Source organism: Paroedura picta, chromosome 2, assembly GCF_049243985.1.
Source record: "Paroedura picta isolate Pp20150507F chromosome 2, Ppicta_v3.0, whole genome shotgun sequence".
NCBI lineage: Eukaryota > Metazoa > Chordata > Lepidosauria > Squamata > Gekkonidae > Paroedura > Paroedura picta.
Window position 1 is genome coordinate 84,559,974 of NC_135370.1, and position 23,279 is coordinate 84,583,252.

General features: G+C 44.7%; 1 protein-coding gene across 2 annotated transcripts in view; it reads left to right on the forward strand.

The window, feature by feature from the left end:
• The window catches only part of EPS8L2 (EPS8 signaling adaptor L2), a 151,545-nt gene that overhangs the window by 95,502 nt on the left and 32,764 nt on the right, over positions 1-23,279 (forward strand). For both annotated transcript variants that reach the window (XM_077321379.1, XM_077321380.1), the window contains 5 exons: positions 3,597-3,661; positions 8,701-8,862; positions 11,268-11,417; positions 14,696-14,775; positions 17,631-17,773. In XM_077321379.1, the coding sequence (XP_077177494.1) occupies positions 3,597-3,661; positions 8,701-8,862; positions 11,268-11,417; positions 14,696-14,775; positions 17,631-17,773 (600 nt within the window). The remainder of the gene's footprint in view (positions 1-3,596; positions 3,662-8,700; positions 8,863-11,267; positions 11,418-14,695; positions 14,776-17,630; positions 17,774-23,279) is intronic.

Below are 23,279 nucleotides of genomic sequence, written 5' to 3' on the forward strand. Positions count from 1 at the left end.
TGTAAACTAAGATTCTCAGGGTTTCCTTTTTAAATGCTTCAGTTTCTTCACTGTGCTGTGACCCATGCAGATTTCTGGATCTCCTGTATTATAGCACTTATATCTCTATTCTGCTTTGCATTGCGTTACTTTAAATCCATCAGTTTCACTTCCAATTGCACACCTTATTTCCCTATACTCTGTATAGTATATTGTAGAATTGAGAGCTTAAAGTTTAAAATGGAATGTCTGCAATGTCTGTAGGCCAGTGAATAGCAGTAGGAACTGAGAGACACAAAACATTTAATGAAAGGTTCCCTGAGTGGCCTGGTTGATTCCTTCTGGAGAAATCCCCTTCAACGACCATCCCCACATTTCATGTGTTTGCTAGAACTTCTCATCTTCTCAAGTATTTTCCATACTATTCCCTTCTCCACAGTCTTTCAGTGTTCATGTAGCACTCTCTTATGCTGCTCTGAACAACTCTTCTCCCCCCTCTGGCTGAACTCTTTGGTCTTTTTGACCATGTCCTCCAGATGATTGGTGAGCTTCAGTCTGTGCTGCCCCCTGCCAAGTCTGCATGGAAATTGTCATGGACTGAGCAAGCCAGAGTAGTTGCTTGCCTTCCCTGAAGTCTGAGTGATATCTAGTTTCCTTCTTCTGATGCTTCTTCCAGCTGGGCACAATAAGCCTTGCTGTGCTCATGGGAAGCTGCCATCTGGTTAGGGAAGTGCCCAGTGTACATGGCATCTTCCCAGATCACCGACGTTTCCTCCATCTGTTGCTTCACTCCATCCCCCCCCAAAAAATCTGTTGGTAGATCAAACACCATTCTGGCACATTTGTAACAATTCCTTCAGATGCTCATATTTGCTTCTGTTTTTCCCCACTTTCTGTTCAGTGTGGACCATGCCACTGGGAGAAAAAAAATTCTTAATCTCTAAAAAATGAGATTCAAAGTGCTACTTTAGATAAGATTCATGATTGGGGTGTTCCCAGTTTTTTTTAATTCTTGTTTTCTTTGAAAAACAGTCCCTACCACCTAATTCCTTTGGGGGAAATTCTTGATTTCAGAAGTGATTTGCTTGGCCACATGGTAAATGGCCAGCCAAGGTGCCCAGATATATTGGTAATGGACAGCCCTCATTCTTTGAGGCCTGTCCTCTGAAATGAACCAGGTTTTGGGCCAGACAGAGTGGGTATTGCCATGAGCAGAATTTCTGTTTTATAGTGACTGTATGGTGTACAGTTTGGTGTAGTGGTTAGGAGTGCGGACTTCTAATCTGGCATGCCAGGTTCGATTCTGCGCTCCCCCACATGCAACCAGCTGGGTGACCTTGGGCTCACCACGGCACTGAGAAAACTGCTCTGACCGGGCAGTGATATCAGCGCTCTCTCAGCCTCACCCACCGCACAGGGTGTCTGTTGTGGGGAGAGGAATGGGAAGGCGACTGTAAGCTGCTTTGAGCCTCCTTCGGGTAGGGAAAAGCGGCATATAAGAGCCAACTCTTCTTCTTCTATGCATATCAATTTGTACTTCTTAATGCAAATTATCCTATGTGAATATTGTCCACATTCTCTTGACCTCATTTTTGGTCATACATACTATGAAATCCGTGGGTTAAGGAGGCATGGACATTGTGAGTTCATTTCAGCTCTTTATGGACCCCAGCACTAAGGTACATGGGAACTAAAACTGAGAAACCCCCCTGCCGAAAATACCAACAATATATACTAGTGAGAGCAATAGGCAATTCCCAGCAGTGTGCACTGTTGGTCAGTTTGATTGGACCCAGCAGTCAGGAACTACCCATGCATTGGCCAATCATGATTGCAGGATTATGATCCTGCCTTGGACCTCAAGCTCAGGTCCTCGGCAAGTCTACATACACAGCATTTAGGGAGCTTGAATGCAAACCCAAAGCACCCTTGGACATGTAAAACGACTTGTGTAGTCTGTTGGTTCTCGAGCTAAATAGGTGAATTTAAATTGAATTGGCTAAGCCCAGCTACTCTGGTTTAACTAATTCTTTTCTTTTCTTATTTTTTGAGGAAGAAATTTGCTGTTATACAGAAACAAGTAGGGACTCTCAAGAAACTTGTAGGTGTGGCCGTCCCATTTGCCTCATCTTTGTTTCCTCTCTCCCTACTTCTCTCGAAGTCTTCCTCCCTTGTGTCACCCTTTTTCTTCCTCAGCCTCTCCTCTCTGCCTGTCACTCCCTCTCTTTCTGCCCCCGTTACTCTCTCAGCTGCCCACCTGCTTTCCTCCTCCCCCAACAGCAGCAGTGGTGGCAGCGACTCTCCAGGATTCACAGCCGATCTCTCGACTACAGCTCCAGGTTGGGAGGTTTCTGGAATCTTGGGAAGGCTAGTTCTGGGTATAGAAGCAACCTCAGCAGGGAATAATGTGTAGATTCACTGCTTCAACGTGGCCATTTTATCTAGGGGAACTGATCTCTAAGTCTGGAGAAAATTCCGGCTAATCTCCAGTCCGCAACAGGAGGTTGACAATACTAGTTTATTCCTGCAAAAATGTCAGTTAATCACCAAATCCCTGTACACGGTCGACTCCATTTTAGGCTTTATCAGACTGTGCACAATCCTAAATGTGATCCAGCAGATCCAGCATAGCATTTCTTGGAAGGATTTCTTCCTGCAGAGTGCCACCCTTCCCTCAAGCTGCAGCCCAAAATGTCCCTTGAAATGCTGATGCTGGAGAAGGGTCACTATTTCTGGGGACATCTTAGACTATCACAGGATGGAAAAGGTGAACAAGTCACATTCCAGTGGCAGAAATCCTTCCGCCCATGGAAACTCTAGGCTGCGTCCAAGCTAAAGCCCCTCTGTTCACCACTATTGCTACCACCTCACAGGTCTCCCACTGAACTCTGTGGCATGGTACATCTGATCAACATGATTTTTCTGTCAGCAGTGCTTTAGATGTTTAGAGTTTATTGTTACCTCTCATTTTAGGCCCTGCCAGGGATTTTAAAGGGTTACTGTCCTGATTCTCAAAATCCCCAGTCCAAAATAGAACCTATCTGGAACCAGCCTCCTGGTTCATGCCAGGTCTACAATGTGGTCTACTCTTTGCAATTGTTTCCAGCCACATGGCCCAAAGGGGATTATGTGCTGTGCTTGACCAGGCAAGTGATTATTCTCATGGTTGACTGATCAAAATGCTTTGCAGACGGGCATTCACTGGTACACTTGCCAGCTGGTCAGGGACAATTAAACTGGACCTTCTTGTGAGAAGTATGCCCAAAAGCACATGCATGCCGCCCTCCCAGGCTCTTCTTTGTGTTGCTGACTGGAGAATGTGAGAAGCAGCAGGATTCTTCTCTAAACAAGAGGGAAGACAACTGCTATTGCCTGCATGCATGAGTTACTCTGGGTCTTAGAACAAGACTGGACTGGATGTTCCCAACCATGTCTTTCCAACATCGGCTACTTGAGATTCTACAACTGATGTGAAGGAGGGAATGAGGGACATTCAGCATATAAAGCATGTGCTCTACCATGTGCTTGTTGAAATAATATCACATTTCATCCTTTCTGTGTCAGTTAACTGCCATAACAACTAAGCCTTGTTTTCTCTCTGTGTGTGTTTTTGACAGAGCAAAGGAAGAAATACTCCAACTCCAACATCATTATGCATGAGACGTCACAATACCATGTACAGGTGAGTTGAATGGCAAATACGTTGAACTTCTGAAGGTTCTCACAGCCAGAGTCAACTGATTGTGGTGGGTTTTCCAGGCTGTGTGGCCATGGCCTGGTCATTTTAGACCCTGGCATATTGCCAGTAGCTGTGGCTGGCACCTTCAGAGGTACAACAAGGCAAGATGGCACAGAGAGATTCCCATCTTTCCACATCCTACCTCTGAAAATGCCAGCCACAGTGACTGGCAAAACATCAGGGTCTAAAACTACCAGACCACAGCCACACAGCCAGAAAACCCACAACAACCAACAAATACATTGATTAGAAATGCTGTTCCTGATGTTAACCCGCTATTTACATAAGATCACTGTTCCATCTTGTATCTTTATAATCTTGTTGCCTAGTACAGCTCTTCATATGCTGGAGGTGGTGATGACTGATAGCGTATCTTGATCATACCAAAGTCCACCAAAGTATTTATTGTTTGTTCTTCATAACATGATTGTAGAAATTGCCCAGATAATGACTCCCAAGATTTTTATACTTAGGGCACAGAGGAGGGTGGGGGGGAGGGATGTTGGATTGAGAGTCATTTTATCTGACATTCAAAAAGATTTAAATGTATTTCTTCAATTGGATTCCAGAGCAATGGACAGGCATTCTCTTTGGAACAGCAAGGTAGCCCAGTTAATGTTGCTTTCCAGAGTCTTTCCTTTGGTAGTGTCCAGACAATTCTTTAGAAAGTTATTCCATATAATAATGAGACTGTCAGAGAATCTCTGTGCGGCCTTTCTCTGTCCCCATCCTCCACTGACTTCATCTTAAGTCACCCCATAGTTTTGTATCCTGTTGTTGGAATGGAAAAATTAGGGACTGAGGTAGAATGCTGACATTCAGGAATGAAAGGGCAGAAGGCTCTGCATAGTCTATATATTCAGAATAATCATGTGGTACAACCTTAACAGCCTTGGTCTGTGAGAGTGTTGAATGTTTAAATGGTTCCTTCTGTCAACAAGAGAACTTACTTATACTTAATATGCAAGACTGGATGGCCTAGTTTCTATGAAAGCTTGATCCTGCCTTCTCTATTTTTGGAACCAAACACTAGTAGGTATTTCTTGTACAAGTAAGCAAAAAGACGATTGAAGTTGCACCCCCTAGGGAGGGGACTTTACTCCCTGCAGCAGCTAGAGTACAACCTGGTCTGTACTAATTATGGTAGTTCATCTGTGAGCTGATAGTTCACCTTGAACTTTGATTAAAATGATAGCTGCGGGACTGACAGCTCACCTAGTTACATGAGTGTGTCTCTCTCGTATATTGTTTTCACATACAGGCATGCATGCAATCTTAATCTTTCGAAATAGCATTCATTTTAGATCTTACTCTTTCTGGAAGACAAGTATGTGGTTTTTGTTTTTAGGTTTTTAAATTCAACAACAGAAATAAAAAGGGCCATTCTGCACAGCGTTAATGTTGCTGAAGTCTTACCATTATGTAACGCTATTTTTAAAAAATTACGCACAACGTCGTACACAATCTGCAACACTCCTGCAAAAATTGCTTTGTTGTAGTGCTTTTCGACAATGGTAAGATTCAGCAAAATTAACGCTTCAGCAACATTAACAAAAGTGGATTCCCCCTAAAAAAACTGCTAGACTCTTGAGAACAACCTGAAACACAACCGAAAAAGACATGTGCGTTCTCAGTATAGCGGTAGCAAGCATGTCCCTCCCTAAGCTCTCGCACCCAAGCTTCTGGCATCACAATCTCCATTTTCTCCCCTTAAATTGGCAAAAGCAACGAATAAGCAATGCTTCTTTCGCTGAAATCCCTCCACAAGCAATTGTCTGTAAAGTTTCCAAGCACAATATAGCCCCCTGTTCAACACTGCCCGTAATTTCAGACAGAAATTGCACGGGGGGGGGATTTTTTAAAAACGTTAAGAGCGTGAAAACGATTAAGCGCCAGGACTTTCTGATACATCGAATGAACAAATATGCGTTGCTACAGGTGTTTTCAGGTTTTTAAAAAACAGTTTTTAAAGGGAAGAACGAACACAACAGTCAATTGGCTGTTCTGTTTGATTGACGGCCAGGGGCGGGAGGAAGCGCAGAAAAATATCGCCTCCTTTGTTGCGATTTCGGCGAGACCGGAAACGTATGCGTTACGAGAGCAGCGCTAGTGGGAGAGCCTTTTTTTCGATAGAAACGGCTGTGTGCATTACCGAGACCTGCCGCTTTTGATTGCCTATTGTGCAGAATGGCAAAAAGAGTATCCATCTTTGTTGTGCTCCGATGGTCTTGGAGCATAGTACAGAGGCATGTGCTGCTCATTAATTTTAGACTTTAACATTTTTTCCTATGGCCTTTGGCCCATCAGATTCCAAGCTATTTTTCTTCTTCCAACTTTTAGCCCCGTTCCTGTTTTCTCCCCATTCCATCCCGTGGACTGCAGTTTCTCCTGATGAACCAGTTATCCTATTCCTATCTCTGGCTTTGAAGATGATAAGGGCCATTTAGACAGAACAGGCCAATGAGCAACACCTGCAAGATGGAATGAGTCGACCACTATATTCAATAAACCTTGGAGAGAATATGGCATGTTTTGCCTAATAGGATATATTTTAATTTTACCCCAAATGGCTGAGTTTTTCTAGAAAAAAAAATCCCCCCCACGCTAACTATGGGGCCATTCCACATGACTTAAATATAGCAGAAGTCTTACCTTTGGTAAACGCTACAAATTTAACGTTCCGCAATCTGCAACACTCCTGCAACACTCCCGCAAAAAGCGCTTCGTTGTAGTGCTTTTCAGGGAATCGGGAAATTGGATTCCCCCTGAAAAAACCAATACACTTCTGTGCACAAGCTGCAACAAACCAGCGAGAGACATGTGCGTTCTCAATGTAGCGGTAAAAAGAAAGTCCCTCCCTTGCTCTTGCCCCGAACTTCCGGAGAAGCGATCGCCATTTTTTCTCCTTAGACCTGCGAAAGCAACGAACAAGTGAGGCTTCTCTGGTTAAAGTCCCTCCACAGAAGTAATTTGAAGTAAAACAAAGCTCCCTAAGTTCCCAAGCACAACACAGCCCCCTGTTTGGCACTGCCCGTTATTTCGGCCACAGATCGCGCCCATGAGGGGGGGATTTTTTTTCTACTTGAGGAGCATGTAAACGATTAATCGCCAGTTCCTACGCCAGCAAAAAGGTCTTTCCGATGCAACGATTGAACACATATTCGTTGCAACGGGTGTGTTTGGTTTAAAAAAAAAACAGTTCTTAAAGGGAAAGGGGCTTTTCGGGAGCATGAACACAACAGCCCATTGGCTGTTCCATTTGATTGATGGCCAGGGGCGGGAAGAAGCGCAGAAAAAAATTGCTTCCTTTGTTGCGATTCCAGCGAGACTGGAAACCTGTGGGGAATGAATGAAACGCTACTGGGATTTCTATATTCCACTAAAAATAAAGGTATGTGGAATGACGAAAATCCACTATTTAATATAGCATTTCTGCATTCTGTGAACAATTGACAACATTGGTCCTTGTGTGGAATGGCCCATGGTTTCAGTCATTCTCCCAAACATTGACATCTCAAGTCCCAAGGGAAATCCCCAGAAAATAGTCCAACAACAAGTCTAAAAACTCCTAATCTAGAAAGTTCTGCTTTTTGCAGTGGAAAACATGGTGATTGTAATGGGAAACAGACAAACATGCTCTGTTCCATTGGCTTCGTGCTTCCCTCTGCTGGTTGATAAAACCATAGAAGATGCTGTTGTGTGGTTTTCTACTGAGCCAAGGAAAAACAACTGTTTCAGACTGATAACAATGGCAAGCAGAAACGTTAGGGGAAAATGAACTTTGAATCACTGACTAGAAAGAAATAGAACTACAAGCTGCAATGCTGTTTTTCTTCTGTTTATATGTATGTCTCTTGCTGTGCCCTGTATTGTATTGCTGCTTGTGCACACAATGTTACTCTCATTCTAAACTGTACAAGAGCAGCCCATTCATTAACGCCATGAGATGCAGAGATCATGATAGGTTGTAACTGCTGAGAGTTTTCTGTACTGGGAAACAGGTTAGGGCTGAGCAGGAAGCCTGCAAGCATAGTCATGCCTGACTGGCTTTCTCCTGCCTGAAGACAGCTATATTTCCAGCTTGGGCCTCAAAGCAAGCATGTACCTCTGAAGTGAGCACTGGCCCATTTTAGATATTACATTTTTGGTGGGTACCTGATTATTTCAGAGTATACACCTAAAAGTGGATTATGTGAATGGAACCAATATATACTAATCAAGCCTTTTTCTTATTAAAGGTAAAGGTATCCCCTGTGCAAGCACCAGATCATGTCTGACCCTTGGGGTGACGCCCTCTAGCGTTTTCATGGCAGACTCAATATGGGGTGGTTTGCCAGTGCCTTCCCCAGTCATTACCATTTACCCCCCCCCCTCATTTTACTCATTTTACCGCCCTCGGAAGGATGGAAGGCTGAGTCAACTTTGAGCCGGCTGCTGGGATTGAACTCCCAGCCTCATGGGCATAGCTTCAGACTGCATGTCTGCTGCCTTACCACTCTGCGCCACAAGAGGCTCATTTTTCTTATTATAGTTGTTTAATAAATCAAACATCTTTCTCTGCTATGTTTTTACTTTTTCAAAATAATTTTGTTTACATAATTATGCTAATCTATTCCATATCTACTGTATATACATGGCATGAGTGTGATGTAGGGCTGCTGGCTTTGGGCTGAGAAATACCTGGAGATTTGGGGGTGGAGCTTGATGAAGGTGGGGTTTGTGGAGGGGAGGACTTGTGGGGCATCGTGCCATAGGGGCCACCTTCCAAAGAGCCCATTTTCTCCAAGTGAACTGATCTCTGTTGCCTAGAGAACAGGTGCAATAGCAGGAGATCTCCAGCCAGTAGCTGGAGGTTGGCAACCCTAGTGTGATGACTTATGAACACATGGGATCCTTTAAAAAAGCCACACTATGTGATGTTGTTTTATGGCCTCCTGCTTATTATTCTTACACTCTCCTACGATGTGTTTTTCCCACTCCAGCACTTAGCAACTTTCATCATGGACAAAAGTGAGGCCATTGTAACAGTGGATGATGCCATTAGGAAACTCAAGCAGCTTAACTCCAAAGAGAAGATCTGGGCCCAAGAGATGCTGTTGCAAGTGAACGACAAGTCCATTCGACTGCTGGACTGCGAAACTCAGGTGAGTAGTAAGCCTCTTCCTTTAAGTAGATAGGTGAAGGGTAACTGAATGTGCGCAATTCCTTCTCTACATGCTGATTCCCAGTTAGGTGCATAATTATGACAGGCTTCTGTATGGGAGAGAAGAAGGACGGAATGGATGCTAAAAGCAACCACAACAAAGGTGGAAGGGAGGACTGATTTCACTGTGTACGCGAGGAACAATCTGTGTTTAATTTGGGTTAGTGGAGAAGGACTGATCTAATCAAGCCACCAAAGTGATGAATTAGCCACAGAAACACACTCTTCTCTGCAAAAACTTTCTTGCATTAGAACCAACAGACTTTGGCCAAATTTGGAGTCTGGCTGGAAAATATTTTGTTTGAAGCATTTTAATATTAATCACAGGATTTATAACAACAGAACAGTCTAGGAAACCAGTAGGTGAATGAGGAAAGAAAAGGTGTAGAAAAGAGCTAACTATATAATATAGTGCTTCTATTAAGGTAACATAAAAATACAAAATACATAAATAAATAAAAGAACAGGAATCACACCTATCTCTGGAGAGGCAGAAATTAATCACACATATGGTCAGATCCTCACCCAGCATGTAAAGCTTCTCCAGATCGTATTTCTGGGTGGGATTTAATAAGCATGGTTCTCTTGTTGGACAAGATCTTTGTCAACAGTGATGTCTTTAAAATAGTTATAGAGTCATATCAGAGAGAGGAGGTAGTACAAGGAGGCGTTGATTCCCTCCTTACTTCCTTCTTTTCACTATCTTTGGCCAAGAATTGCTCAGAAGGTATATTTCTGTCAGCCACAGTTGCTGTCTGCCTCTGTCAGAATCAAAACACACATTAACCCTACATTGTTCCCCTGCTCCAAGAATTAAAAAACAGCGATGAGGCCTTAATGGAATTGGAGCTGTGATGCTGGAAGCAAGGTGGGTGAATTCCTCTGCCAAAATTACTTCCTCTTTCAAAGTCACCCCTCACTGGAGCTGTGATACTATGGAGAAAGATACCTGCATTGTACTGACCTCCACCCCACAGTGAATAGCAACTTCATGGGGCCATTTTTGTAAGAGAAACAGAATAATCAACGACCCCTGTATGTCTCAGCTAGGGTGGCCAGGTCCTGGAGATTTTGGAAGTGGAGCCTGTGAAGGGTGGAGTTCGGGGTGGAAGGACCTCAAGGAAGTATAATGCCATAAGGTCTACCTTCTAAAGCAGCCATTTTCTTCAGATAATTAATCTCTGTCATCTGGAGATCTATTGTAATTGTAGGAGATCCCTAGCTACCACCTGGAGATTGGCCGACCTAGTCATAGCCCCCCCAAACACACAGCTCAGGGCTCTACACAGGTTATAGTCTGAAGGGAAATGTTGGAATACCTGATTGTATCTACTTCACCAAAGAAGTGTGATTTGGCCCTGAAAGTATAACTATTGATTAATTTAGAATAAAATGGAAGAACCAAATTGCACTGTATTCTTTGTCTAGTGTTAGAAGCAGTGAGGACACATAAATGGTCATTGGTTACTAAAAACTAGGGCCATTCCGCACAGCGTTAATGTTGCTGAAGTCTTACCATTGTGTAACACTATTTTTTTAACATTACGCATGACATAGTACAAAATCTGCAACACTCCTACAACAGTCGCTTCATTGTAACGCTTTTCAGGGAATCCACAAAAGTGGATATTCCCTTTAAAAAACCGCTAGAATCTTGAGAACAACCTGCAACACATCCGAAAAAGACATGTGCATTCTCAATATAGCGGTAGCAAGCATGTCCCTCCCTACGCTCTCACACCTGAGCTTCTGGCATCACAATCGCCATTTTCCCCCCCTTAAACTGGCAAAAGCAACGAATAAGCAATGCCTCTTTGGCAGAAATCCCTCCACAAGCAATTGTCTGTAAAGTTTCCAAGCACAATACAGCCCCCTGTTCAACACTGCCTGTAATTTTGGCCAGAAATTGCACGGGGGGGGGTTAACTTTAAGAGCATGTAAATGATTAAGTGCCAGCTCCCACGCCAGTGAAAAAGGACTTTCTGATATATAGAATGAACAAATATGCATTGCTACTGGTGTTTTCGGGTTTTTAATAAACAGTTCTTAAAGGGAAGCAGGAACACAACAGTCAATTGGTTGTTCTGTTTGATTGATGGCCAGGGGTGGGAGGAAGCACGAAAAAATATTGCCTCCTTTGTTGCGATTTCAGCGAGACTGGAAACTTGTGCATTATGAGCGCTAGTGGGAGAGACTTTTTTTTAATAGAAATGGCTGTGTGCATTACCGAGACCTGCCGCTATTGATTGCAGCGCTTTTCAATAGCGCACAGATTTAGCAACATTGCCCATTGTGCGGAATGGCCCTTAGTTTTGAACATTGGTGCCATCCTCTCCTGTTTTTCAGGAAGAGTTAGAGGACTTCCTTCTGCCAACAGTCCAGCACTGCCAAACTGTGCTGAATCAGATGCGCTACCCCTCCATACTCCTGTTGGTGTGTCAAGACTCAGAGCAGCACAAGCCGGACATCCACTTCTTTAACTGTGATGAAGTTGAGGTAAGCGGACAGGGTCTAATCTTTGTGGATGGGGAAAACAGAATGCCGTTCTCAAAGCAGAGCTCTCAGCAGCATTAGACTGGGTATTAAAAATGTCAGCCTGATGTGGGAACATGCAAAACTATGTCTATACCAGGACTCTGATCCTGCAGTGTACACAAAACTTGATGTAGTGGTTCAAGCATTAATCTAGAATTTGGAAAATCCAGGTTCAAATGATCCACACTGCACCATGAAGCTTGATAGGGAATCTTTGGCCTATTTATTTATTTTGACTTTTATACTGTCCCTCTCAAACTACCTGTCTTGGTGCAGTGTACTATATGAAAGGCATTGGTTACATAAAATTTAAAAACATTAAAATTGATACTATTAAATAATATGAAATGCATAAAATTACTTGCTTAATCTTATCTATTTCACAGGGTTGTTAGGAGGGTAAAATGGAAGGAGGAATGCATGTGAGGGGGTCTTCACCACAGCGTAAGGACTCTTATACTAAACTGCAAGTTCAGCCAGATTAGTCACAGGACACTCTCAGACACAACCAATTACTCCTCCTCCCGCACTCATAATTTCCAACGAAAATATAAAAGTGTGGAAACTTTTTGAGTTTGAAGATCTCTTGTATAAGCTTTAACTCTGCCATCTGAACCATCTCCAAACATCTCTTGCCTGGCAGCCAGACAGTCTTAGGATCTCTGAGCTATAGTACACATCTTGTATTTATTTATTTATTTAATTTCTATACCGCCCTCCCATGAGGCTCAGGGCAGTTTACACAAAACATGAAGAATATACATAGATAAGAATATACATACATAATAACAATAACAGTCACAATAGTGGGTTCTAAATTGAACAGTAGGGATTATAACAATTTATAATACAATGATAACTTTCATAACGTGTAATATAAACACATAGAGAGGTCAACTTGGGTTCAGATCATGTTGGGGGGGGATGTCTGGAGGATCAGCAGATGTTGTTAGGTCGGTCGGCCTCAAGCATATTTCTGGTGGAGGAGCTCCCTTTTACAGGCCCTGCGGAATTCTGGGAGTTGAGTCAGGTCCCTGATCTCTTCAGGGAGATCATTCCACCAGGTGGGGGCCAGGACAGAGAAAGCTCTGGCCCTGGTTGAGGACTGACATGCTTCTTTGGGGCCAGGGATCACTAGCCAGTTGAAGTTGGCAGAGCATAGGCTCTCTTGGGGGTATCAGCAGGGAAGAGGTCTCTCAGATACACTGGGCCCAGACTGCATATGGCTTTGAGGGTGATAACCAAAACCTTAAGCCTGATCCAGAATTCAATCAAGAGGCAATAGAGTTGTTGGGATGCTGGCCGGATATGTGCCCTCCATGATGTATTTGTGAGGATCCTGTTTACCGCATTCTGTACCAGTTGCAGTTTCTGGATCAAGGTTAAGGGCAGACCTGCGTAGACTGAGTTGCAGAAGTCTAGTCTAGAGCAGAAGTCTAGTCACATGGATCACTGTGGCTAGATGTTCTGGGGCCAAGTAAGGTTCTAGTAGCTTGATTTGGCACAGATGGTAGAAAGCTTGCCCTGCTACTCTTGTGACCTGAGACTCCATGGAAAGGGAAGCATAGAGGATCACACTAATAAACAACCTATTTAATTGTTGCTTCCAATGTATTTGTAGCTGTGAAATTTCTGCTGCACATGTAAAGGATATGAACTTTGAGAGTATGCACTAAAGGTTGAATTGTCAGAGCAATTTCCCCCTCCCCCTAGGGTCCTTTCAGTGATGAAACAGCAGGCCCTTTTGTCGTCTGAGAGACTGTTTTATGTAGGGATTCAAGTAAACTGGAGAATCCAGAACCCTTCTACCTGGTGGTTCCTAGTACTGTCTAAGGAAGGATGCACCCTTTCCCATCTATATGACTCTACTTCCTTTGTGCTGGCGGATTGCACTTGTGCAATGGCCTTTGCTGTGGTGGTAGCATGTTAGGGGTAAAGATAGTAGAGGGAGACCCTCCACTTCCATATGTTCCCTGTTTGGATTACTAATACATGATGAAAGAGGATATGCCAACCATCTATACTACAACTACAGGATCATGCTGCCAATCTTGACCTTCCCCTTGAGAATCAGGTGGATTGACATCTGTACCATTTTATGAGGCACGTACAAGTTTATATTTTCGTCTTTCTTACCAAAAATTAACGTTTAAAACAAAATTCCTAACCCAGGGATCCCCAAATATTTTGAACCTGCAGGCACCTTTGGAATTCTGAGACACTGTGATGGGTGCTGCACAGAATAGCTGCCACAAAATGGCTGTCATGGGTGGTGAAGCCAGGGACAAAACTGCTGCAGCAGCTAACTTTCAGTCACATAGTGAAGACCCTTAGTTGGGGTGGCAACTGCTGCTAATCCATGTGTTTTTGTTTTTTTAAAAATCTGCACAGCCAAACAAATCTCAGTGTCCAATCAGAAGCCATGCTGGACAAAAGCCCTAATTTTCCACACACACTTTCTAAAAATTCTTGGCAGGCACTAGGAAAGATGTCTGGGCACTATGTTGGGGATGCCTGTGCTCAAGGGATTAGAGAGGGGAAAGCTGATTCATGATACACAGACATCAAGCAGTAGGTGGCTTCTGCAAGCAGATCTTCTCTGTTCAATATTCTCCAACCCAGAAACTTAAATTAATTTCATAACCTGGCATTCTTAAGAGTTCCCTTTTCTAGAGAAGTTATTTTAAATAGAAACAGATTTGCTGAGCAGTGGAACTGTCCTTGTCATTCACATCCAAAATCTGTGCACACTCCAAATTTCTGAGCTTCACAGAAGCCCTTGTCAACATCAGGAGTGGTGCTCTGTGACTTTCTCATCATCACCATTTATTTATAGTATACTCAAGGCAGATTACAGAGGAGAAGAAGAGGACAAAATGTAATCATACAGTATAGGACATGAAATGAACAATGTAATAAGATGAGGAATGCAAAACTGATTGAATGATAATGGGAGCAACAATGTAATCATGCTGTACAAGACACACCAGACATGCTTTCAACACTCATCAGGTGGTGGTGGTCTGATGGAAGCATTTCCTAATGAGCCATATCTCTGTGCTGGGCTTTTGCATTAAGCAACATGAACAGGAGCAGTGAAAGCATGCATCCTATATGGCAACTTTATGTTAATGCGGCATTTGCTGCCCGACCTTTTTGATCATGCAGATTTTTATATTTGTAGCCATTCTACCACAATCTATTTCCATTCTTCAGACCAACTCAGTTTTGTGTTCCAGGCAGAGATGATCCATGAGGACATTGAAAGTGCGCTTGCTGACCATAAGTTTGGAAAGAAGATACGGCCGCAGACGCTCAAGTAAGTGGCTGCCATAGACAGACAGGCTCCAGCAGCACGGAGCCTGAGAAAAAGCATAACTTCCTCTGTGCTACAGAAATCACAAGGCTTGTCAGGACTCACCCTGAGTTTCATTTCCTGTCTGTTTTAATTTACTGAAGTTTTAGGTGTGTACTTTGGGTATGAACTTATTTAGATTAATTACTGAGGCAATAATACACAGCCTTGTAGGATTTTGTTCAACTCAAGTGAGGGCAGAGAAACACGTGGTGTGAATTCCAGGAATTTAATGCTGTCATGCTAAAAACCAAGAAACAACCGTTGTCCTGCTGGGATGCCAACATGAGTCAACAAACAAACTTATCTTTAACAGCTTGTTTTCTTGTACTTAGCCATTGTGGAACTTCCCCCCCAGAACAGTCTGAATTTCAGCTCAGACTTCATAGTTCTCTTTCACAGTCAAAAAACAAGAATAACTGGTATTGGTAAATAGCCTGTATACTGAACCTTATTATATCTAGTACTCAGTGGCATGGTGGTAATTTCTGCATGGTTATGTCTCAAGCTGCTGCACTAATATTTAATATGTTATACTGATACTCCAGATGAAAATGCTAATTCCTACTGTCTTACTACCCTTCTAAGAACCAATGATACTTTCATAACTACAGCATCCAGCCCTTGGTCTCCTGGTTTAAATAATTACACAGAGTCTACCTAACTTTTTGTTTGTTGAAGCATGCTGGTGGTGTGGTCAGTTGATGCTTGATTAATGGAAGTTAAAGGTTAGGAGATGAGAGTCATTCTCTGGTATTTGAATGACTGGTTCCTGAGAGTTTAGGGAACCTGACATTCTTTTGTCTGAGAGGAAAGGGCAGCAGTATAATAGAAACAACAGACTGGCAGGGTTTTTTTTTTTTTTAACTAGAGAGGCAGAATGAGAAACCTGCATGTTTCTACCTGACAGTGCAGCTTTAGGGCCTGTTCCACTTGTTCTCTGGGGATCTGTCTTTTAGGAGTCCCTGTTTGCTTCCAATAACAAAATATAAAAAACCCATAGGGGGCAGCCTTCATGATCATATATTCTGATAATTTTTGCTTTATTTTAAATCAAGCTGAAGGCTTTTGGGTTTGACTGAAGCAGTAGCCCTATAGTAGGGCATGTTTTAACCTTGCCTCAGCCCCCATTTTCTTAACTAAATCCCTCCCTTCTTAAGTTAATTTTAAACCTATGGTGGAAAAACAAGAGGTATTTGTACTTCTTTGCCTGAGGGAGTCACAGCACTTTGGTGAGACTTAAGGAATAAGGACAGACATTGCCCTTCATATTCTCGTGTAGATCTTATCATGGATTTCTCACATCTCATTTTGTTGTTTAGTTTGGCTCTAAGCTTCCAATATTCTGCCACCCAAAGGATATTAACCATGTCATCATAAACAGAGCTACACCCTTTGGAGTCCTTTCACTTCAGTGGACTTGGAAGGGTGTAACTCTTCTTAGGACTGTGACAGCATTCCAGTAAGGCTGCTCTGGACTTCCTTGCTGCTCATGCAAAATGAACAAAAATGTAAATCCAGCTAAGCTGCATAATCCTATATAGACTGCAGGATTCAGTTTTTCTTGATACAGACATCACTGTGAAAAGCCAGCCTAGATGGGTGCTTGAACAGGACTCCTGAGAATCAGTAAAGGCTGTATTGAGACCCAGGATGGAAAAGATGTGAACTCTAAATGAAATACCTGGCATAGGAACAGATTCAGAGTACCTTTATAGGCATAAATAGCATAGGAACAGGTTGAGCCATTTTTTTCTTGTAGGAGTCTGAAACCATATTGCAAGTCTATTGTGAGCTCATCACTGCAAAATCAGACATATTTATCATGTTAGCAGCAATACTTCCTCTAGGTCTATTCAGTGTACTGTGCCACAATTAGCAGAACTCAAATCCTGAAACCCCCCTAATAAAATGCAAATCAAAGATACTTTCTGCATGGGGATAAGCGTGTGTGGTTTCTTCATGGCAGCTACAGCTGCCAAAAGAGCACAGGAGCCACAGGCATAGGAGGTGTTCCCTCGTATTCACTGCTGCTGTCACTCTAGTTGCTTCCCTCTCTCCCTCCCACACGCAGAGTTGTCATTTTTAAATTGGCAGCTGAATATCATTCCAGTGTTACAGCATTCCACTAATCAGGTTCTGTGGTTTCTCAGCTTTCATTTTTTATCTCCTTTTTAAAATGAGATACAGGGGGAAATGCATATCTCTGCAAAAAAGGAGCCATAGACTTTTTTTTAAATGAAATTGTCTATTGGCTGGGAACAAATGTCCAGCCAAGAAGAAAGGGGGGGGGCACCCAATTTCTCCTTCCCATCCTCTCCTATCCCCTACCCCTTTCCTTGCACTAATGTCCACTTCCTGCCTCCCCTCCCTCTTCTTTCTGTCACTTATGCCACCCCACTTTCTGTTTCCTTCATCCCCTTTTCCCTGCCATTCATGCCCCTTTTGCTTTCTGCTTCCCATCAGTCTTCTTTCCAATCATTCATGCTCATCTTTCCATCTCCCTCCGCCCCTTCTTCCCTGTCACTCACTTTTGGTCTCCCTTCTCCCCTTTCATTCCTGCCCCCCCCCCCACATTCTGTCTACTTCTAACCCGTCTTCCTTGTTCCTGGGGCAGGGAAGCCTGCCGTGTAGAGGCCCCTTTGACATTGCTCTTTATTGGAAGCCACACCAGTGACAAAGAAGCCATGCAAGGCCGCCCCAAGTGGCCACCACCTTTGCTTTGCCTCTGTTTGGCCAGTTGAGTCAGCAGAATCTTCTGCTAACCGGAATGATAATGGTAACTGGTTCTTTTTCTTTTGTTGCTGCTTTCTCTGCAGGGTAAACCAAGAGAAGATAAAACAGAGACAGTCTATCCTTCCGCCACCTCAAGGGCCAGCTCCTATTCCTTTCCAGTATGAAACAAAAGGCTCAAAGAACAGCTTGAACCGAGCGGCTCCTCCCTCACAGCATGATCATGCAGGTATTGATGGGGGCCAATGAGTCATCAGTAGAGATTGACAATTAACATGAACATCTGCATAAGGTTGCCAAAACATGAGAAAACAAGGGCTGCTTCCTTCTGCATTTTCCCAAGATAGGAAGATGTAGCTGTAGAATGAAAAAATAAACAATATTGTCCATTTTTCACTGGTGGCATACATGTTAAAGATCCAAGAAAAGAAAGCAATGTTAAATATTGCCATGTAGCATTTATAGCAGACAACATCAAAAAGAGGCTCCTGTGCCTTTTAGTCATTTGAATAATGTTTGAAGATATTATTCTCTGTGTACTGTGAGCACCCACAGTATATCTTAAGTGGTTAAACTCATTGTGCAAATGCACTAGTGCCATAATTGCAGTGAAAAGACGGCACAAGGCCAAGCTGGAGTTTCCAGGACACCAAATTTATTCATATCATTATTGACTTTATTTATATTCCACTCTTCTCCCCACTGGGGGCCCAAAGCTTCTTACTTTGCTCTCTTCTCCATTTTATCCTCACAATAACCCTGAGAATTAGGTTAGATTAACAGTGGCCATTTTCAAACTGCCTTTGTATTCCACTTTAGTAACTGGTTGCTAATGGAGTTTTTTCTGTCATTTCAGAAAAACTTATTTTAAGGAAACAATTGTTAGTGGAGTTTACTTACCTGTTCATAAAAAAATTCCTAGCATTGGGTTAGCAAAGCGTAGCTGAGCCACTTTTGAGGGAAATTACTTTCTTTCATTTTCGGCCCCTTGTTTGTGTTGGCAGAGTTTAAATATGCAACGAAGTTCACAGTACCGGGCTGCTTCAAAGAATAAAATGGTTTTATTTAGAAGAGAAACAACTTTGTAAAGAAAAAGGAGACTGTTTGCATTCAATCACACTGTTCAGAAGGAAAGTTGGGAGGAAGTGTGCTCAAAGGAGCAGGAAGGCTCCAATTGAGCAAATCAGGATGCTGGAAGAGATTATATGAAAAACTAGTTTCAAAGCCCCTTTATAAAAAAGGGGCTTTGAAAGGGGAGAAGGGGGAAGGGTAAGGGACACAGTCCCACCCACCCCCTGTCCTAGAGCCTCCCCCCGAAAAGCGGCGTCGCAGTCGTCTTTCCGAAGGCGAGTGAGAACGCGAGGTATACTCACCGGCTTCGCGCTGTTCCTGGCCGTTAAAGGCGCGGGCGTGGCCGAGGAGGCCGGGCACCATGGAGTAGACACGGGCCAGAGAGGCGCCTGCTGGCCAGCCCCCTCGCCGAGGCTTCTCAGCGGCTGTTGGCTGGCTCGGGGGACGTAGCTGCTGCTGCTGCTGGTGGGTCCGGCTGCGGGAAGGCAGCTCGGACTCCGTCGCTGAGGTCCGCTCGTCGCGCCGTGGGTGGAGGCGAAGGTCCGTGGGCGAGGAGACGCGGGCCCGGAGAGGCGGCGGCTGGGAAGCCCCTTCCCCGACGCCTCCCTGCTGGTTTTCTATGGGGGACGCCGCTGCTGCTGGGGCTCGGGGATCCAGCCGCAGGAAGGGCGCAAGGCACTTCCTGTTTCGTTGTTCTCCGTCGGGCGGGGTTTGTTTTCGGCGGCTCTGTGAGGCAGCGTGGTCGAGGAGACGCGGCCCCGGAGAGGCGCCTGCTGGGCAGCCCCTTGCCCTACGCTTGGTTTTCTTCGGCCTTGGGGGACGCGGCTGGTGCTGGGGCTCGGGGATCCGTCGGGCGGCGTTTTTTGAGAGGTTCTGTCGGTCGGCGTTTTTTTCTCGGCGGCTCTGTGAGGCGGCGGCCCCTGGGCAGCGAGCCCCCGACAGCCGCGCTCCGCTGGGGCCCCCTCCTCTCCCTTCCTCCCTCCCTAATCCCGGCCCCCGCAGGAGATGCAGCCCTTTTGCGCCATCTGTTCCCTGTTAAGCAGCAGCAAAAAAAAAAAAAAAAAAAAAGCCACGTTGTTTTCCCGTTCTCAGCCCCTCCGCTTGGTTTGCTCATCGCTGCCGCCTTCCCCCGCGCCCCATTATTAACTCGAAGCACATTGGGAGTGAGACAGAGGGGCGGGGCCGTCTTCGTCCGCCAGGATTTTGACCCGAAGGGGGTCACTTTCCTCCTCCCCCCGCCCCCCGGGAGCGCAAGGCTCTTGTGCCTTTAACGGCTTCGCGCTAGGCAGAAGTTCAAGAGGTGAAGCTCTCCTCGAGCACGGAGGGGCAGCCCGTGGCATGAAAGTCGCCCCTGCTGAGAGAGTCCACGTGGCCCGCTGCTGAAAGCCTTGGGGGACGGCCTTGGGGGACGCGGCAGGTGCTGGGGCTCGGGGATCCGTCGGGCGGCGTTTTTTGAGAGGTTCTGTCGGGCGGCGGTTTTTCTCGGCGGCTCTGTGAGGCGGCGGCCCCTGGGCAGCGAGCCCCCGACAGCCGCGCTCCGCGCGACTGCCGGGGCGCCTCTCGCCGCGTCAGGCCGCCGGGCAGGGAGCTCCCGGCAGCCGCGCTCCGCGCGGCTGCCGGGGGCTCCCTGCCCGGCGGCCTGACACATCGGAGGCGCTTCGCGCCTCCGATGCGTGAGGTCAGCGGCAAAGGAGCAACTGCGAGCCGCGCTGCGCGCGGCTCGCAGTTCCTGGGGCTGGGATTCGGAGGGACCAATTGGCAGGCGCTGCGCGCCTGCCAATTGGTCCCTCCGATTGTCTGTCCAGAGGAAGGGTCCAACCCGGACCCTTCCTCATCACGGACACATCCCGCCCTAGAACCCCTTAGCGTTTTATTTAGTCCGTGGCGCCCGTGGCGCCACGGGCGGTGTTAAGATATCAGAAGTTCCTATTCTCATTATGCTAAATACCCAGGTCCTTTGATGCCTCCTGTAGGATAATCTTCATATGCTTTTGAATCATGCAGACTACAGATCTTGCATATTCTGACATTTTGTGTTTCTGAATCACTGGCAGGTGCTGTTTAAAATATCCATAGCACTTCCCACAATGCTCCTTTTGCCCTTGCCCTTTTTCACCATGTGATCTTCCATCGACCTTTTTTACAAAACAACATTCTAAGCACAGAACATTTTTTAAACATTCCTCAGCACAGGAACAGTATGGTAGTATGGCATTCATCAAGTGGCAATTTGTTGATCCCTGACCCCCCCCCCCTATAGGGATCTGCCTGGCCTCGATGAGGGCCAGGGCCTTTTAGCCTGGTAGAATGAGTTGTTACCGGAGATTAGGGCCCTGACAGAGCTACTGCAGTCCTGCAAGGCCTGTAAGATGGCACTCTTCCACTAGAACCATGGCTGAGGCCAGAGCAGCTTAGCATCATGTGGGCCTCCCACCTCTCCTCTCCAGTCCCCCCCCCCTTTTCTTGGCTGGACATTTGTTGCCAGCTAATAGCCAATTTTTAGATCAGCTGGAGGATGGTTGGGGCAGGGTAGGGGTGGGTGGGTGGGATGGGATGGGAGGGGGTTTGGACTGAGAACGTTAATTGTAGGATGTTGTAAATTTTGGCTATGAACATTTTAATTACTTGGTAAACCTCCCCAAGCCTGCTTGCAGAGAGGAGTGATCTATTAAGATGATGATGATGATCATCATCATCATCTAAGAGGGGAAAATTCGCCTACTGATATTGTGCTATCAGGCAGCAGTAAAAGGTAATGAAACATTAACCGGTCTAAATTATAATGTACATTCAATAGTGTTGCTCTGTGGTCTCAAGAAACATTACACTACTTCAGAATCTAGTTTTGTGTAATGGAAAAATGTAGAGCTGCAGTAGGAGATGGTTATTTGTTTGTGTTTTAAAGCAGTAAATTACTATAATATGCAGGAAATCAATTCTGCTTGTTTACCCCAAAAATTACCAGCTTATGATATCAGCCAGAAACTGAAACAAAGGGAAGGCAGCACACATTTGTAAAAAGGAGTGGAGAACAAAGCTTCAAATTGGTACTCAATTATGACTTTATTAATAAATGTGCATTATCTCTCACTTTTGATAAATAATCTTCTTCAGAGCGGATGTTTATTGAGAAAAGTAGCTTTGTACTCCATGGAGGAAATAATATTGAAAATTATACTAAGGCTCATTCTGCACTTACTTTTTTTTCTGCTGTAGATCATGATGAATTCAGATTGATTTGAACTTTAGTCTTTGCACTTCCCCCTCCCCCCAACTTGAAACAGAAACTCGTCTGCACTTGAGCACGAGGCTGCTCTTCCTAAAGGAGCGAGCAGGCGAGTGAGCAGGCAGGTGGGCAGATGAGGGGGGGAACCGAGCCAGGAGCAGCCTCTCTTAGAATGAGGCAAATCTCTGCTGCAAGAAGTGTGGATTCTGGAGCACAGTCACCTTAAACCTTTTAAAAAATAAATATTGGGAGGAAAATCCTGCAACCAGGAACTAGGCTTAGAACTGGCACCCAACCAATCAAGGACAGACCACTTCTCTACCTTATCGGGGAGGACGTTATTCCAGCAAACGTATCTACACTTTAATACTTTAAGCCCTCAAAGTGGCTTGATCAATTATACCAAGTTTTATCTGCTCCTGGATAGCGTATGGGAAAGGTAGGGTCAGCGCAGATCAATCAGATTTGTTGCAGATGGAAAATTTAAATTGCCCAAAATCAAAATGGAAATCGCATTCAGTGTAGATGGCAGGGATTTAATTGACCTGAGATTGGAATAAAATCTCAGTGCAGATTCAGTCTAGATGTGGCCTTAAAAAGCAGCGGTGATATATGCCCAGCTATTTTTGTTATTGCTATAGAAATTAGTGGATAAGAAAGGAAGACATAATAATTAAGACTCCTTAATGCAAATCTTCAATTTCTCATTATGTCACAGGCTCTAACTTTAGATAGCATGTTCAAATCACACATTAATTAAATCTAAAGGAATAAATACCGTTGTCAGAGATTTAGAGAACTTTTGAAGTTAGAAATGAGCTAAAAAAACCATGTAATTTTAGTTTACTTAATTGTGCATATAACATTTATTATGGATTAATAAATGACATGAAAAGAACAGAAGGATACTCACTCATGCTCACTAGCTCTTGTTGGGTTTGGCCTCGCTGCTGAAGGGAAGCAAGCCATGCATAGCTCCTCCACTCTCTGAAAATTTGAGGCCTAACGCTAAGCATTGTGCAGATGAAACTAGATGCTGTTGCAGAGGTTCTTTTGCCTCCTGTTTCATCTGCATGACAACCCTGTGCAGTAGGCCTCAAATGTTTCAATTCAACAACAACCTGTGTGGGAGGCCTTAAATGTTTCTTCTGCACAACAATCCTGTCCACCCTCCAAAGCAGCCACTTCTGCCTGGGGAGCTGATCTTTATAGTCTGGAGATGAGCTATACTTCCAGGAGTTCTGCAGGTCTCACCTAGAAGTTGGCTATGCCTGGGTTGGCCTTCCTATCAGCCAGCGGTTAGGCAGAAGGGGAAAGCTTTCCCCCTCAAAAGCATACCCATGCCCTCAGACTGCTCTCAGAAACACCTCCCTCACCTCAGTTAGGGCCTGTTAGAGGCTCCCTTCACAGTCGGCCTGAAGGGAGGAAGGGGGTGCAG